The 16,124-nt window shown below is 40.4% G+C and overlaps 1 protein-coding gene across 6 annotated transcripts in view; it reads left to right on the forward strand.

Annotated features, from left to right (window-relative positions):
* Nucleotides 1-15,377, forward strand: part of PDZD2 (PDZ domain containing 2) — a 308,625-nt gene extending 293,248 nt beyond the window's left edge. For all 6 annotated transcript variants that reach the window (XM_054031838.1, XM_054031840.1, XM_054031841.1 and 3 more), the window contains 4 exons: nt 988-1,089; nt 4,629-4,899; nt 8,660-8,794; nt 10,413-15,377. In XM_054031838.1, coding sequence (XP_053887813.1) covers nt 988-1,089; nt 4,629-4,899; nt 8,660-8,794; nt 10,413-10,579 — 675 coding nt within the window. In that variant the 3' untranslated portion in view covers nt 10,580-15,377. The remainder of the gene's footprint in view (nt 1-987; nt 1,090-4,628; nt 4,900-8,659; nt 8,795-10,412) is intronic.
* The last annotated feature ends 747 nt before the right edge of the window (nt 15,378-16,124 follow it).

A 16,124-nucleotide genomic window follows, 5' to 3' on the forward strand; every position in this document is an offset into this window, starting at 1 on the left:
ATTGCTGTAGAGGATCCATTCAGGGTAGAACTAGGGTGCCATGGTGTTGTCTTAGATTCACAGATTATAAGGCCAGAAGGGGCCCCCGGTGATCATCTAGTCTGACCTTCAAGATTTCAGTCAGCCAGCTGCAGGGGTCAGGAAGGGATCCCTCGCCCCATGTTTTCTGAGTTTTTTTTATTTTTAGTCTGCTTCCTTTGAAGCATCAGGGATGGCCACAGCTGGAGAGGGGACATTGGAAGGGGTGGGCCAGGGCGCTGAGGCGGCAACAAGGCTGCTTAATCATTTCCGTGCCATTGTGTGGGCCTTGGGCACTGGCATACTATGGGCCCTCCTATTCTTTGCCTGTGGTATAAAACAGTCTAGTCTCCTATGTGCTGTAAAACTCTGGTCTAATTTTGGTTGTTGGGTTTAGTGTGTGGGTGTGGAGTGGTGTTGGTGGCCTGGGTTATACAAGGGGTCAGACTGAATGACCTAGTGGTCCCCTTGGGCCTTAAACTCTGCGACTATGACTCCCCGTGTAACACAGGCCACAGGACTTCCCCGAATTAATTCCTGTTTGAACTAGAGCATGTCTTTTAGAAAAACATCCAATCTTGATTTAAACATTCCCAGTGATGAACAACCCACCATAACCCTGCTTAAGTTGTTCCGGTGGTTAATTACCCTTACTGTTAAAGATCGGTGCCTTATTTCTAGTCTGAATTTGTCTGGCTTCAATTTCCAGCGATCAGCTCTTTGTCGGGCTGATGGAAGAGCCCCCGTTACTGTCTTCAGAGAGAGCCTGCACTGCTGCTCATGCTGTACCCGCTGTGTCAATAAACACAGGACTTCAATCTGACTCCTTTCACAAGAACGACATTCGCTTTTTAAAACTGTAAACTCAAGTTGCAGTAGTGTGGGCATGCTGGGACTCTTTACCTCGTTGTGGGTATTTTGTCTTGATCTTTGGCTTCCCTCCTTTCCCCCCTTCTGTTCTATTGTTAGAGCAAAGAAGATGCTTACTTCGTGGTCTTGAATAAAGAAGAAGGTGCTGGCCTGGGATTTAGTGTCGCTGGAGGGATAGATCTGGAGCAGAAATCTATCATAGTAAGTGATGACGTCAAGTCTTTTTCAGCAAAGTTGACTGCAAGGCAAGCTGGAAATTAGATCAAGTGTTCATCTAGCAAGTGTCACTGAAAGGCAGTCATGAGTCATAAACCAGGGACTTTGAGAGGCTGCTGCATGCTATCATGAAATCAGAGGGAAGTGCCTGGGTGAAAAATAAGTTGATGCAATATTTTTAATTACTGAAGATGGATGACAATTACATTTTCAAACTAGATTTAGAAGTGCTTCTTAGATTAATATGTGACTGGATTATTAATCTATGGAATCAACTGCATCAAAGTCCCAAGGGATATAAATCCAATCCCACATACTCAAGGTAAATGTAACCTTTTGTAAGTAGATTTCAGTTTCCAGCCTTTGAACTTTTGTCATAAAATGTCCAGTTATGGAATGTTTTTGTAAACCTAAGGACAGCTGTTTCAGACTGAGGCAAACATTCTGGATTTTGCTTCACAAAGTTCTTTTGGTGACAAGTGAAAGCTAATTATAATTATTATTTATAAGGTACTTTTAAACCCAGGACATTGTAAGTGCCATTAAGTGATACCAAGGAATAAAAAAGTGATACCAAACAACTGAAACACTATCAAAAAGTAGAACCAGTAAGATGGAGAAAAGCAGGAGAACCAATGTGCTGTGCAAAAAGCCCTCTGAAGTGGGAAAGTTTTAGATTTCACACTTATGAGGATGAACCTATTAGATGCCGACAGTAGGAGGAGGGCATGCCTCAATCTTTGGACCACAGTGACACCCATAGGAATGGTGCCTCATTTGAGGCCTGGTTCCATTCTTATTGAAGTCAGTAGTAAAACTCCCTTTGATTTGAGTGGGAGCAGGGGTAGGCTCTGCCAGGGTGATGAGACTGTTTGTGGGGCACATATTGGGATCAGGGGGAAAATAACGAGAAAAATTCACCCAATAATCCACTTTTAAGCACACAAACATCTCTGCCAGGTAGGGCATTATTAGGGGGGTTCAGTTTTAATCCAAATTGACACTAATACAGCAATGTCTCCAGCTGTACCCCTGCCTGACAGCCTTACATATGCATGGTAGCTCCTGCATTTTCCCAGAGCTTCCTGCCTTGGCTTCTGGTCAGCAGTCCCTCCTTATGTCTTTCCCCTCTGAGAGTTAAACCCTTCTTTCAAGATATTGAGCCTAAACATAGCTGCAGTTAGTTAGCTCCTCACTGGGAGTGCCTCCTTACATTGCCTCTGAAACCTGCCTGGAAATGTTAGCCTCTGAAACCTAGGGTTCTTTAGCAGGGCCTCCTCCTGGAGACTGTTGGGGTGAGGTGCAGCAGGGCATTGGGTCTTCTCTGGGGGATGCCCAACAGACTTGCACTCCCCCTAGTAAGTGCCAGAGAGTCTGTGAAATGCCTTGAGATAAGCATCTAGAATTGTACTCACAAATTCACAGCATGAACCTTTGTGAAAGGAAGCATATAACAGTGCTCTAACAGCTGCGCAGTATCTTGTAAACAAGTCTTTAAAAATCCAGAGTTGCTGCTTTTGGGCCATTTTCTTTTATCAGTTACACCAGCCCAAATCCTGAGCCAGTCTACTGGAGTCCAAGGAGTTACTCCGGATTTTCCCCTCTAACTGACCTCTAGAATTTTCCATATTTACAAGAAAAAAATAGTTTACACAACCAAAAAGACCGTTACATCTGTGATGGTGAATACATAATTGGAACAGCCAAATCATCAAAAATAGGCACTTGAAACTGCACAGGTGACCATGTAACAGCCAATGTAAAATACATAGTTACCTCTGCGGCTACTTCTTAGTGCCCATCTACTAAGTGCTTAACAAGTTCTTTGTGCCCAATCCTGCAGACACTTTAACCTGGCATAGTGCGTGGGACACGTCATAGGAACATAGGACTGAAAGAGACTTCCGGATCATCGAGTCCAGTCCTCTCCTATAGCAAGGAGCTCTGTCTTATAGTCCCATTCATAAATTTATCAAACGCTATCTTAAAATTAGTTGGGTTGCGTGGCCCCGCTACTCCGATAGGAAGGTTCCTTTGATGGTTAGAAACCTTCTTCTAGTTTCCAGCCTAAATTTATTCATGGCCAGTTTATATCCATTTATTCTTGTACCATCATTGTCCTTGAGCTTTAACAGCTCTTCTCGTCCCCGATGTTTATCCCCTGATGTACTTAGAGAGAGTAGTCAGATCCGCTGTCAGCCTTCGTTTTGCTAGTATCGTCTTATAAAATAGGCCTACAGTTCCCCGATCATCCTAGTAGCTCTGCTCTGAACCTATTCCAGTTTCAATTCCTCTTTCTTGAACACGGGTAGGGCCCTACCAAATTCCCGGCCATGAAAAAATGTGTCACAGACTGTGAAATCTGGTCTCCTCCTGTGAAATCGGGTCTTTTGTGTGCTTTTAGCCTATACCAAACAGATTTCACAGGGGAGACCAGCATTTCTCAAATTGGGGGTCCTGGCCCAAAAGGGAGTTGCAGGGGGCTCATAAGGTTATTTTAGGGGGCTCACAGTATTGCCACCCTTACTTCTGCGCTGCCTTAAGAGCTGGGCGCCCAGCTCTGAAGGCAGTATACCGCCAGCACAGAAGTAAGGGTGGCAATACCATACCATGCCAGCCTTTCTTCTGCGCTGCTGCCTTCAGAGCTGGGTGGCCAGAGAGTGGCGGCTGCTGACTGAGGGCCCAGCTCTGCAGGCAGCAGCGCAGAAGTATGGGTGGCAATATACCATACCATGCCATCCTTACTTCTGCACTGCTGGTGGCAGCTCTGCCTTCAGAGCTGGGCTCCCAGCCAGCAGCCACCACTCTCCAGATGCCCAGCTCTGAAGTGCGCTGCGGCCAGCAGCAGCGCAGAAGTAAGGGTTGCAGTACCCCAATCCCCCCACAATAATCTTGTGACCATCCCACAACTGAAATTTACTATTTTTAAACTCCTATGACTGTGAAACTGACCAAAATGGACCAGGAATTTGATAGGACCCTAAACATGAGTGACCAGAATTGTACACAGTATTCCAGATGAGGTGTCACCAGTCCCTTTAACAATGGCATTAATATTTCCCTATCTTTACTGATATATCCTCACTGAGGCCTTGTCTACACTGCAGGGTAAGTAGACATAAGTTACACAACTCAAGTAATGTAACTTATATCAACGTAGCCTACATCAACTTACCGTAGTGCCTACACTGCGCTATGTTGGCGGGAGACGCTTTCCTGTCGACATAGCTTCAGCCTCTCATTGAGGGGGAGTACTGAAGTCGATGGGACAGTGTTCTCCCATCAACTTATAATGTCTTCGCCAGACCCACTAAATTGATGCCACTGCATCAATTGCAACAGCACCGATTTAGTCCACAGTGAAGACAAGACCTGAGAGTAAACGTTATGCCTAATGGTGTTTAGAATATCAAACTCTTAGATTGTAAGCTTTTGGGGGCAGAGCCTTCACCTTTATCTGATTTGTACAGCACTATGCATATTCATGATACTATCAGAGTATTAAGTAATAATCTTTCTTTTAGGTCCACAGGGTGTTTTCAAAGGGTGTGGCATCTCAAGAAGGGACTATCCATTGTGGAGATCTCATTCTGTCCATTAATGGCATGTCTCTGGCGGGTTCCGTCCATGGAGACGTTCTGAATGCTCTGCATCAGGCAAGGCTGCACAAATATGCAGTCATTGTCATCGAGAAAAAGAAAGACAGAGAAAAGATTTCATCCAGACTTGAAATATCAGCTACCAGCAGAAAACACTTTGTGCCTGGAAAGGATGTTACCATGGAAATAGGAACAGGTATGATCTTAGTCCAAGAATAGTTGGAAGGGAGTCGCTGCAGAGCAGACCAAGGGGAAAATGTCCATATGCTTCAGATTATAAGTGTCTGTTTCTTATGAGATCAGAGAAAGCAAATGAAATTAATTTTAACTTTTATTTGTACTCTTTGGAACCCAAATGCAATTTTTAGAAGCCATCATAAATAGGTATACACTTAGATGAACATTTAGGGCCCGATTCAACTCCCGTTGATGTTCATCGCCGTTTTTCCATTGATTTCAGTATGGCTTGCATTAGGTCTAACAGGACTCCTATTTATAATTAAAATGATTATTTCATAACTTTCTGGCAAAAGACAAACTATTCTTGATTTACACATACTCGTCCAATCCAGGATGAAGTTGGGGATTGTGTGTTTGAAGGCATTTAAAATAGCAATAGGGAGTGCAAAAACAAAGAAACTGAGCCTAGAACTACAGTTTATTATTCACAGGGAGTGGAATTGATCTATGAAATGGCAGAATTTAATTTTTATGATGTTTTTATGAAAATATACAAGAAAGGTATTTTGATATTACAGAAAACAGAGAGATCTAACCAAATCCCAATCCATTCCAAAGATGAGACTGGGGAAAAGTGACAGTTTAACAGCTCATGGTCCCAGTGGGTATCAGTTTCCTCATGAATAGGTTCCAAACGGGCACATGGCCTTGCTCTGGAGCTGAGATTATACTTGAGATGTTCTGAATGGGTCTCCTGGTTTTAGAACTAGGACACTTTACCATTCTGGTCAGCTGATATTTTCTGAAAATGTTCTGTGGCTTCAGGAATATTGCTGGTGTTTCTGGGGCTGCACTTCAGTGGTTCTGTGACAGTCAGCAGCGACCCCCCCCCCCCAGCCTGGAGAAGAGGAATCAATCCGTGATGACGAATAACTGTCATCGCCAAGGGATCTGATAATGCAGCATCCCTCCGGGTTGATCTGCCACTAGCGCTCCAGGGGCTCAGGTCAAGCTGGGCACAAAGAAATGGAGGCACAGAAAAGTCAGTGACTCACTTTGGAAATTGTCAGTGCAAGGCTTTAGCTGAGGCTGTTTTTTTCTATATTGGTATTTTTCTTGCCTTTCTAGTATTTTTATCCTGAATCACAGTAGAGCATCCAAATAGCTGTAAAAGACAGAGGAATCACTTTATAAATAAATGGATGTGATCCTCAGCCCTATGAATTGGTGTAACTCCATTGTTTTCAATGGAACCATGCAGATTTACACCAGATATAATTTATTACCAAATTGGGCTGGTCAAAGTATATGCTGCAGATTAAATGCAGCCCATGACATTTTAATATGCAGCCTATTGGTATCTTCATTTTGATGCAGAGGTGTCTCTGGAGACAACATGTATCAGGATGTAGTATGCCATTTTGATTAGAATGGCCTTTCTGTAACTATTTTATGGCCACATAGACTTAATGGATATCACTGTAGATGGACCCCCTGACTTTCTGCTCCAAAAGTGCTCCTGCCACTTGAGCTGAAGGGTGCATAGGCTGCAGCTACTAGAGAGCAACATGATCTCACTTAGAGTCCATCCTGTAGAGTGCAGCTGTTACTCCTGGGAGAATTCTGTGCCAAAAAATTCTGCACACAGAAAAAATTCTCCCAGGCCCTCTCCTGTCCCTGGGAGGATGAGGATCAGGCCGGCAGCCAGACTGTGCAGCCTCTATCCCCACTGGGCTGGGCCCTCAACTCACTGCGAGCTGGGCTCTGCAGAGTCCAGTGGCCCCTACTGGTGACCAGCAACTCTGCAGCCCCAATTCTGTGGGGGAAACCCAGAATTCTGCACAAATTCTGCATTGCACAGTAGTGCAGAATTCCCCCAGGACAAACGGACACTAGCCCATACATTTACATAAGCACCTTCCCATTAGGCAAAACTCATTCTCAGATGCCTAAGGTACAGTTTTTCAAGTCAACAATTGGCACTAAATTATGATAATTCCATGGCTGTATAAATTTGACAGTCACTGGGGCAGGGAATAGAACATAAATCATAGAAATGTAGGGCTGGAAGGGTGTGCTTGACAAATCATCAAGTCCAGTCCCCTGAGCTGAGGCAAGACCAAGTAAACCCAGACCACCCCGAGAGGTGTTTGTGCAACCTGTTCTTAAAAACCTCCAGTGATGGCGATTCCACAACCACCCTTCGAAGCATATTCCAGAGATGAACTAACCCTTGTAGTTCAAAGGCGTTTCCCAATATCTGACCTAAATCTCCATTCCTGCAGATTAAACCCATTACTCTTTTCTCAAGACTAAACATGACCGTTTTTTTTTTTTTTAACATTTCCTCATAGGTCAGATTTTCTAAACCTTTTATCATTTTTGTTGCTCTCTGAACTCTTGCCAGTGTAATCACATCTTACCTAAAGTGTGGTACCCAGAATTGGACAGAATACTCCAGCTGAGGCCTCCCAGTGCCACGCAGAGCAGGACAATTTCCTCCAGTGTATCACATACGAGACTCCTGTGTTAATATTCCCCAGAACAATATTAGCCTTTTTCATAACTACATCACATTTTTGACCTGTATGTAGTTTGTGATCTGCTATAAACTCCTGATCCTTTTCAGCAGTACCACTGCCTCACCTGTTATTCCCCCATTTTGTAGTTGTACATTGATTTTTATCTTTCTAAGTGCAGTACTTTGCACTTGTCTTTATTGAATTTTATCTTGTTGCAATCAGACCAATTCTCCAATTTGTCAAGGTCATGTTGAGGTCTAATCCTGCCCTCTAAAGTGCTAGCAACCCCTCCCAGTTTGCTGTCATCTGCAAATTTTAAAAGCACACTCTTCATTCTGTTATCTAAGTTATTAATGAAAATATTGTGGGTCCCCACTAGATACACCTTACCAGTTTGACAGTGGACCACTGATAACTACTATTTGAGTATGGCTTTTTGACCAGTTATGCACCCATCTTATAGTAATTTCATCTGGATCACACTTCCCTAGTTTGCTTTTGAGAATGTCATGTGTGGCTATGACAGAAGCCTTACTAAAATCAAGGTAAATCACATCTGCTCCTTTGTTCCAAATTCATGGGGCCATTTCTACATGAGCTATGGCATAATTTCTATTAGGTGTAGCAGTATTATGGTTTATAACTTCTGTGGTCCAGCTGCTAGAGGACCGCATACACCCACTGGTAGAGATCTGACATATCCATTGATTAGAGAGCAGGAGCATAAATTCACACAAGTCAGTATATTAAAAAACCCTCCTTTAAAAAAAAGAAAGAAAGAAAGTGAATGGGTTTTGATCAAATTAATGTTTGGACAGACTTGCTCTTTAGAAACCCGTCATCCAAGACCTAAATAAGTGATATCAAATTGAAGACTATAAAGTTTTGCAGCTCATTGTTCTTGTGATTTTTTTTTTAAACACTTCAATTTTTTTTAATTAATTTTTACTAAATCCCGTTGGGCAAATGTTCAGCAGGCCTCCTTAATGTCATCCACAAAAATGTGTAGGCACATCCTTGTTGAACATGAGAAATCTGAACTACTCCACACCTAATGGGTAATTGCACATTGCAAAAACTGACCTGCACAGGCCACTGTGGGTTAACGGCATAATATGCACGTGCTCTTAAAAAAAATGGACTGAAAACATGTTGCAGTTTTAGTAGAAATTAAATTGTGGATCATTTTCTCACCACAGCAAAGAAGTGAGAATTATAGATCAATAACAAAATGTTGCGTGTATTCTGTTGCAGGTCCAAATGTGGATATGAGTGATGTCATTTCTGTTGAACTATGGAAAACCTCTGCTGGCTTGGGGTTCAGCCTTGATGGAGGAAAAGCTTCAATTTCTGGAGACAGACCTTTGCTTGTAAAAAGAATATTTAAAGGTATTTTGAAAATATATTTACATGGCTATAATCCCATTTTCTTCTACTATACATTGTTCCAACTTGGTTGAATTGGATAATTATATGGAGCTGAGTTATTTTCTAATGCATTCTATACCTCTTAATAACTAAAGGCCTAATCTTAAAAACACGGATCGTGGTAGTAAGTACCTCACCTGCTAACAAGTGTTTGTAGGATTAATGTGGAAAGATTGAGTAAGCGTGCTGTGATTATGTGCTGGGCTTACCTGTTACCGTAAATATTGAACGGCAGCCAGCAACATCATTTCATCTAGCATTACAACAGTACTCTATAAAAGCTAGCATTTCATCTGTTGTTTCCCATTCCTGTGAAAAGCAAAGCTGACACTTACGGTGAAGGAGAGCGCAGTGAAACCATGGTTCTGTGTTCTTCCCGAATACAGTACTACTTCTCCTGCTCTGACTTTTTACCTCTTTTTCTCTCTTTTTGTTTTTGTTGAGCTTTCCTCTGAAGTTCTTTATCTACAATATGGTGTTAATTTTCTGCTTCAGGTACTCGGAGCACAGTGATCGGCCTTCTCCCAAGAGTACAATACACAGTGCATGTGCATTGGAAAACTGCCATTCTTGGATGCTCTGCCTGTCAGCCAGATGGTTAAACTGACATGTGTTGCATGCAGAATGGAAACCAATGCCCAGTACTTCCCTGTACTTTTCATATGGTTTAGTCCTGGCTCTTATGGATATGATCATGTGAAAAGCCGAGTGCCTCCTACAAGGAGCTAAGCCTCTTTAGCTCCCATTGACTTGGGTGGGATCCAAGGATGCTCAGCATCTTGCAGGATCAGGCCCCATGTTCCTATTCTCTTATAAGGGAAAAGAGTCAAAGTGAAATCTATATGGCCTAGCCACAAATCAGTTTCACTTTTTAACATTTAATATTTAAACATTTATTTTGTGGGGGAGGGTCACTTTTCATTTTGTACGGTGCCATCATTGTGTGATTATTTGGAACATTCACATTTATGTCATTAATTACAACTCCTACTGGTGTTTCTTGATACATGATGATACAGCTGCGTTATCGTCATAGAGAAAATACACTTTATCACTAACATATGGTTTCTAACTGGACAGGAAGTTTGCCTCTGTCTGTATCCTAAAGCTTATTGTCCTTGGTTTGCCTCCTCTCTGTCACTAACGATTTTAGAGTCCGTTGTTTTATCCTCTGGAGAATAAAATGCTAAAATTCCATTGAGGTTCATATTGGGCAGAAAATGGCCTGTTACATTTTCTGTGGAAATAACCATGTGAACATGCACATTTATTTAATTCAACAGGTTTTCTTACAAAATATTAGAGCCAATATATAGCAGTTTTGATGCCCTCATATTGCTTAATTAATCTCAGCAGAAGCTTTGTTTTACACATCTCAAACAACCAGAATTTAACGTTCTCTCAGCTACGTTAACACTTTACTGTGACTGTGTGCACGATGTTGGAATAAATTGTTAATGCTGAGCCTCAGGGATTAATAATACAATTGGCATTGTTAGAAGAATCATTTATTTCCCATTTGCCACAGTGGAAAGCAAACCCTTTGTTTTTATATTGACTGTAACTTATTTGCTCATAGGTGGCGCTGCAGAGCAAGCTGGAAAAATAGAAGCTGGAGATGAAATTGTTGCCATTAGTGGAAAATCATTGATTGGTCTCATGCACTACGATGCCTGGAACATCATTAAATCTGTCCCAGAGGGACCAGTTCAATTGCTGATCAGAAAGCATAGAACTTCAGTATGACAGAAGCACTATTTCTAGCTACGCTTGTTTAAGGCAACATGTTCATTAGAAGTCCTTTCAAAACAGACTACAAGCTGTCCTTACATTTTTGAAGCTGTGTAGAAGTGACTTCATGCTCTCTAGCGGCATGCTAAAAGCATCAGAGGAGCACTGGGATGTGCAAACAAGGAACATATTTGTTTCATGCAGTGTTTTTATAAACTTTACTGTCCCAGGATGTAAGAAGCCAAACAGTAAGAGGACTTTTGTGTCAGGTGGTATTTTAATGGAACTTCAAAACCTTTTAGCAGATTCTGTTTGAAATGTTTTGCCTGTTCCCAATATTTTTAGTGTTTTGGAAATTGGGAACATAACTCATTTGTTGCTATCCTGTTAATGAGGATGGGTTTTTTGACTGTATCCTGTATTACTTAGCTATAACTTGATTTCAACACACTGACTTGGGGTCCAGTCTGTATTTGTTATAAAAGGAGAATGTCTGGAACAATCTCACTTTATTCTTCTAAGTGCAGTTTTGCTAAAGAGGCATAACAAAAAGAAGTATAATTTTGCACAGCTTTGTAAATCTAAACCACAAACATTTTATCATGAAGCTCAGAATCATCTAGAAAACTATGAACTGAACACACAACACTGTTAAATCACCTCTCAGTGACATATCATTAAATCTGAATATCACACCATATTAATACATTAGAAGTCTGTGTGCAGACCTTCGTTTAGGAAAAGAAAATCTGTCGCAAATGTTGGATGACTATCTGCAGAGGATTGGAAGGATGGTAGCAGTTTGGGTATAACTTATAGGTATAATTAAGACTGGAGTGTAAAAATTGCAGTCTGAACTTTCAAACTTGGGTTCCTAAAGTTAGACACCTGAATAAAAGTGGGCTGACTTTCAGAGATGCTGAGCACTCACAGTTCCCATTATCGTTGGTGGGGGTGCGGCACCTCTGAAAATCCACCCATTTTCATTTAGGTGCCTAAAAGAGGATTACGGTTGCCTAAGTTTAAAAACTCAAGTTTGAAAATTTGGGTCCAAATATCTAGATTTTGCCCAGTTAAATTTGAACCGGCCACACTTGTGGTAGTGGTTATTATTCGTTACTTTTCTTCTCAAATATTTATTTTCACATGCATGTGTGCCAGCGTGCGTATTGTAAATATGTCTTGGATTGAGTGGGTAATGGACTGTTTGATGAGGATTCTGAATTATGGAATTGGCTTTATCTGCATAGATCATAACTCATTAGCTGAAAAACCATATTGTAGAAACAATTGAATGTCACCTGTACTTATCCTGGATTTTTCACCAATACTCAAAGCATGTATCTAGAACAGTTGTTTTCCTGTGTATTATTTATAGTACGCTGTTTGAGGGGAAGAAAGAATATGGTATGAGAGGTTAGAACAATTTATTTGCTTAAGTTTGAGATGACTGGATAACACACAAGTGACAAAGCAAAAAGGAACCATCATCCCCAACAGTGAGAACAAGTTGTTTGGTCCAGTGTCCTGAAATTGTCATGGGCCCAAAACCAGAAAAACAGCCCTGATCAATAGAGGTGTTCCAAATCCAAACCTGGAGCCAGTTCAGCAGCCTGCAAATGGCCCCAATATTTATAACGAGTGTTCGCTGGATATGTGGTGTTGAAAAGGTCTGGACAAGACCCAGATCTTGTAGCTGGAACTAATCTCTAGTTTATACCATATTCACGTGTATTTATTCAAATTATTTTATAGTCAATAGTCTTTACTGAATGAAGCATTTTCTTTTGGTTGTGTTTCTGGCTAGAATACAACTAGTGATGTGTGGAAAGCATCGAGTTCCTTGTGGCATCCAGAGATGAGATGTATAGAAATAAAAATATATATATGATTTTTTTCAAGTTACATGAACATTAGAGTGTCTATCTAGGGAGAGATGCCAACAACGTCTGGGTACTGAAAAGATGAATGCGGGACTGCGGCCTTCAGATGCTCCGCCCACAGAATTTCCAATGAAGCTAGTGGAAGTTCTGCATATGGAGAGGCTGCAGAATTGGATTCGCTTTGTCACTGATCCTACAATGAGCTCTGCCTTTGAATGCAACTTTGAGCCTCACTAAAGCTAACAATGTGGGTGCAGGATTCCAGCCACATGGACCTCACTGTGGTATCAGGCCCCATGTTGGGAGGAAAAGATTAACTTAAATTTATGCTGAAAACAGGGAGAAAATATGACAATTAAACTGTGATGCCTTTTTCAGGAATGATCAAAATCTGAAAAAGTTAGACAAACAGTATGTATAGTAGATACATAAATATGCATGTAGAGTTTAATGCAGTATAGTGAATACACACACACACACACACACACACAGAATACAGGATTGACACTTTGCTATTTTAAAATGGTAAACCACAATTGTGTTTTGAAAAATGGCATTTTTTTTCCAATGCAGCATTAGAACTTCACTAAATTATGAACCAAGAAGCATACAGATCCCTCACTTAAGTGTGAACTCAAAGAAGAAGCTTTTCATCTTGTACATTAAGCTTACTGAATTTGAGGTGTGTCTTGAAAATTATATATAGTGAATAATATAATTTTCAGACACTTATTTGCAGGTACTATTCACTGTCTGAGAGTGATTTATAAAGCTTTCATTTTTCCATTATCAAATACTCTTTTATTTTACACATACTTGGAAATATGTGTTGGGCAAATGCCAACATCAAAACTATGTGGGTTTTTGTGTGTATGATAAAATATGAAATGTAATTTAAAGGAATGATGGATTTAACATTTAAATGCTATGGTTTATTAACATGTTCTGAATATTATGATACAGTTCTACTAATGATAGTTTTATGTTTGATGTATAATTACTTTTTAACCCTGACATATTAAGCCATGTGATCATTCTTCTTGCCAAAGCTATGTTTTGTGATAGGAAACAGAAGATCTCTATTGATTCTACTAGGGTTCAAATTATTACAATAGAATTTTTCAGCAATTGTGTTGAGGTAACGTTACTCATCAATTAAAAAGTCCGTGTTCTAAGAATTTGCTTTCGAAAAGGAAAGAGTGGAGAAAACGGTCATTTGTATTCAATCTTCACCTTGTAGAGGTAAAATAAGAGTTGTACAACACATGGTGCAAATGAAATCCTGCTATGCACTTAATGTAGAGTGAGAGTATATGGATTGGAAATGTGAAATTAGTAGGTATGCAAAGAAATCTAACTAATAGGTCAGGCTAAGCAGATCTTACGACATGTACCCATTACTGTTCTCTAGGATCAGATGTCTCTACAGTACTCTTTTGAAATTTACTAGGAATGATTCTTTATTACACTATAAACTATTACTTTTCTAGGGTCCTGATGAAGCCAAAATGAGGCATGGAGGTTCCTTGAGCACCTTAACTGGCACAGCCACAAAGCCTCCTTCCTATCCTATATGTCAGTGAGCTAGGAAAGAATCTTAAGGTGCCAACAACCTTACATTTTCTATGATGGATTCTGGTCTCACTTCTACCAGTGTTAATTCAGAGTAACTTATTGGAAGTCAAGAGTTTTACACCAGTGTGAAAGCTGGTGTGAGGGCAGAATCAGTCGTGACGAGTCTCTCTCTCTCTCTCTTTAGCTGTAATATAAAAGAATGGGGTCCTAGGACTCAAAGATACAATCCTTTTCTGTCCTGAACAATGATCAAGGAACCAACTCAGCATCTTTCAGCTGACCACTGATTTGTGAGGAATTATGCAGAAAGTTCCCCAGACCCCAGCAGATAACTTTTGGTTTTCATTGTTAGCTTCACTGATCGGAGGCCAGTGTCCAAGATGGTCCTTTTTCATATTGGGGATCATCACTCAGTTCCCTAAGCATTCCAGGGCTATTGTAGCTCTTTAGGGCCACACAGTTGCAGGTAGAAAGATAAGTATGTTACCAATCAGGACGTATATGGACATTAATTTGTCCCTGGCCCCAGACAGGTCTGCAGTTCTTCACCATGGACTTGGAGTGGAGGGAATGGCTTTCAGAGCAGGGCAAACTTCCTTCTGGATAAGCTGGCCTGTCACAGATCTAGCATTCACTGCCTTCCAGGGCTGGAGCAGCTCAGAAAGATGTGTATACTGGATATTGGGGGGATTGGGCTCTAGTATGATACTGGGCATACAATATCTTCCAGTCCTTATGCATGAAAACCTCTCATTGGCTTCTCTGGGAATTGTATCTGTGTTAAGGACTAAAGGATTAAGCCTAAAGTTGGGAGGAAGCAGTTTGGCTGGTTACTTTCATCCCAATCCTTATAAACCCCTTTTGAGGGTAATAAAGTATTAAGAATTTTTGTGTGACTGATATTTCCAATCAGCCCTCATTCAGAATTAGTCCTAATAACATTCTACAATTGTTTTTTTTTTCCACCCCAAAAGCTGGATCAATCATCCACAGCCAGGTGTTGGAATGTTAGCTGCTTGTGCATTTAGGGTATGTAACTCTGTATACATGAAAATATTGATGAGGATTAGAGTAGATCACGTGAGACATTGGAATTCCAATCTAGTTAGGTTTTGTGTGTTCTGTTAAGATGATACACTTCTTGTATGATACTATATATTGACACTTTTATTTATATAAATATTACTTCTTTTATTGAAACCCCTTTAAAATGCCTTGTATATTATAAAAAGTGAGTGCAATAATATGAAATAGACTGTACATTTTCAAAAGTTGCTTTCTCTGTTATGTAAATCTGCATCTCCATAAATATGGGGTTTTTTAGTGATTTTGAAAAATAAATATTACGCTTAGTACTTTGCTAGCTATTCATTTCCACAGCAAAATAAGTGAGTAATGGTCTTTTCAGTTCACTATTTGAACCTCTGACCTGCCATTCATAGAGGTAATATTCTTCTGGACGGCACAGCCATACATTTTGAGGCCTAAGAAATATCAAACTATGTATCTGATTGAGCTAAAAAAAATCCTTAGAACTGTCATTCGGTGGGAATTGGATTGGCTTTAGCTGCTGTTTTAAATGTTGCATTCTGTAGGGCTCTTTTGAGACTTGATCGGGAATATATAAAAGCATTTTTTGAGGCTTGTTTACAGGGAAGATTCAAATAAGTGAACCCACATTTTTTTATGAATTACTGAGATCTCTAGTCTAACACCAATTAAACATTAAACAATAAACACATTTCCCACCCACAATTCCTGCTTTAAAAAAATAAAATCAGTGGACTCCATGGTGGATGGTATGTATAATGCATCGTGCAGAAAAACTTTAAAATAATCAATTACAATTCTATGTTACAGATCATTCCACAAATAAAAAGGCTTGTTCCACATCGGTGAACTGAAGTCAATAGGAGTCTTTCCATTGACTTCAATACACTTGAGATCAGAACTTATGACAAGCTCTAATATTTATATTTTAATGATACAAAACTTGGCTTATCTGTCACTGGTCTTTTCTCTTTCCTTTGAAATGGCCTGGCTGCTATTGCTGTGACAGCCTGCTCCTGGGAACATCATCTTGTACGTCTCCACCTCACTGA

This window comes from Malaclemys terrapin, chromosome 6 (genome assembly GCF_027887155.1).
Source record: "Malaclemys terrapin pileata isolate rMalTer1 chromosome 6, rMalTer1.hap1, whole genome shotgun sequence".
NCBI classification, from domain to species: Eukaryota; Metazoa; Chordata; order Testudines; family Emydidae; genus Malaclemys; species Malaclemys terrapin.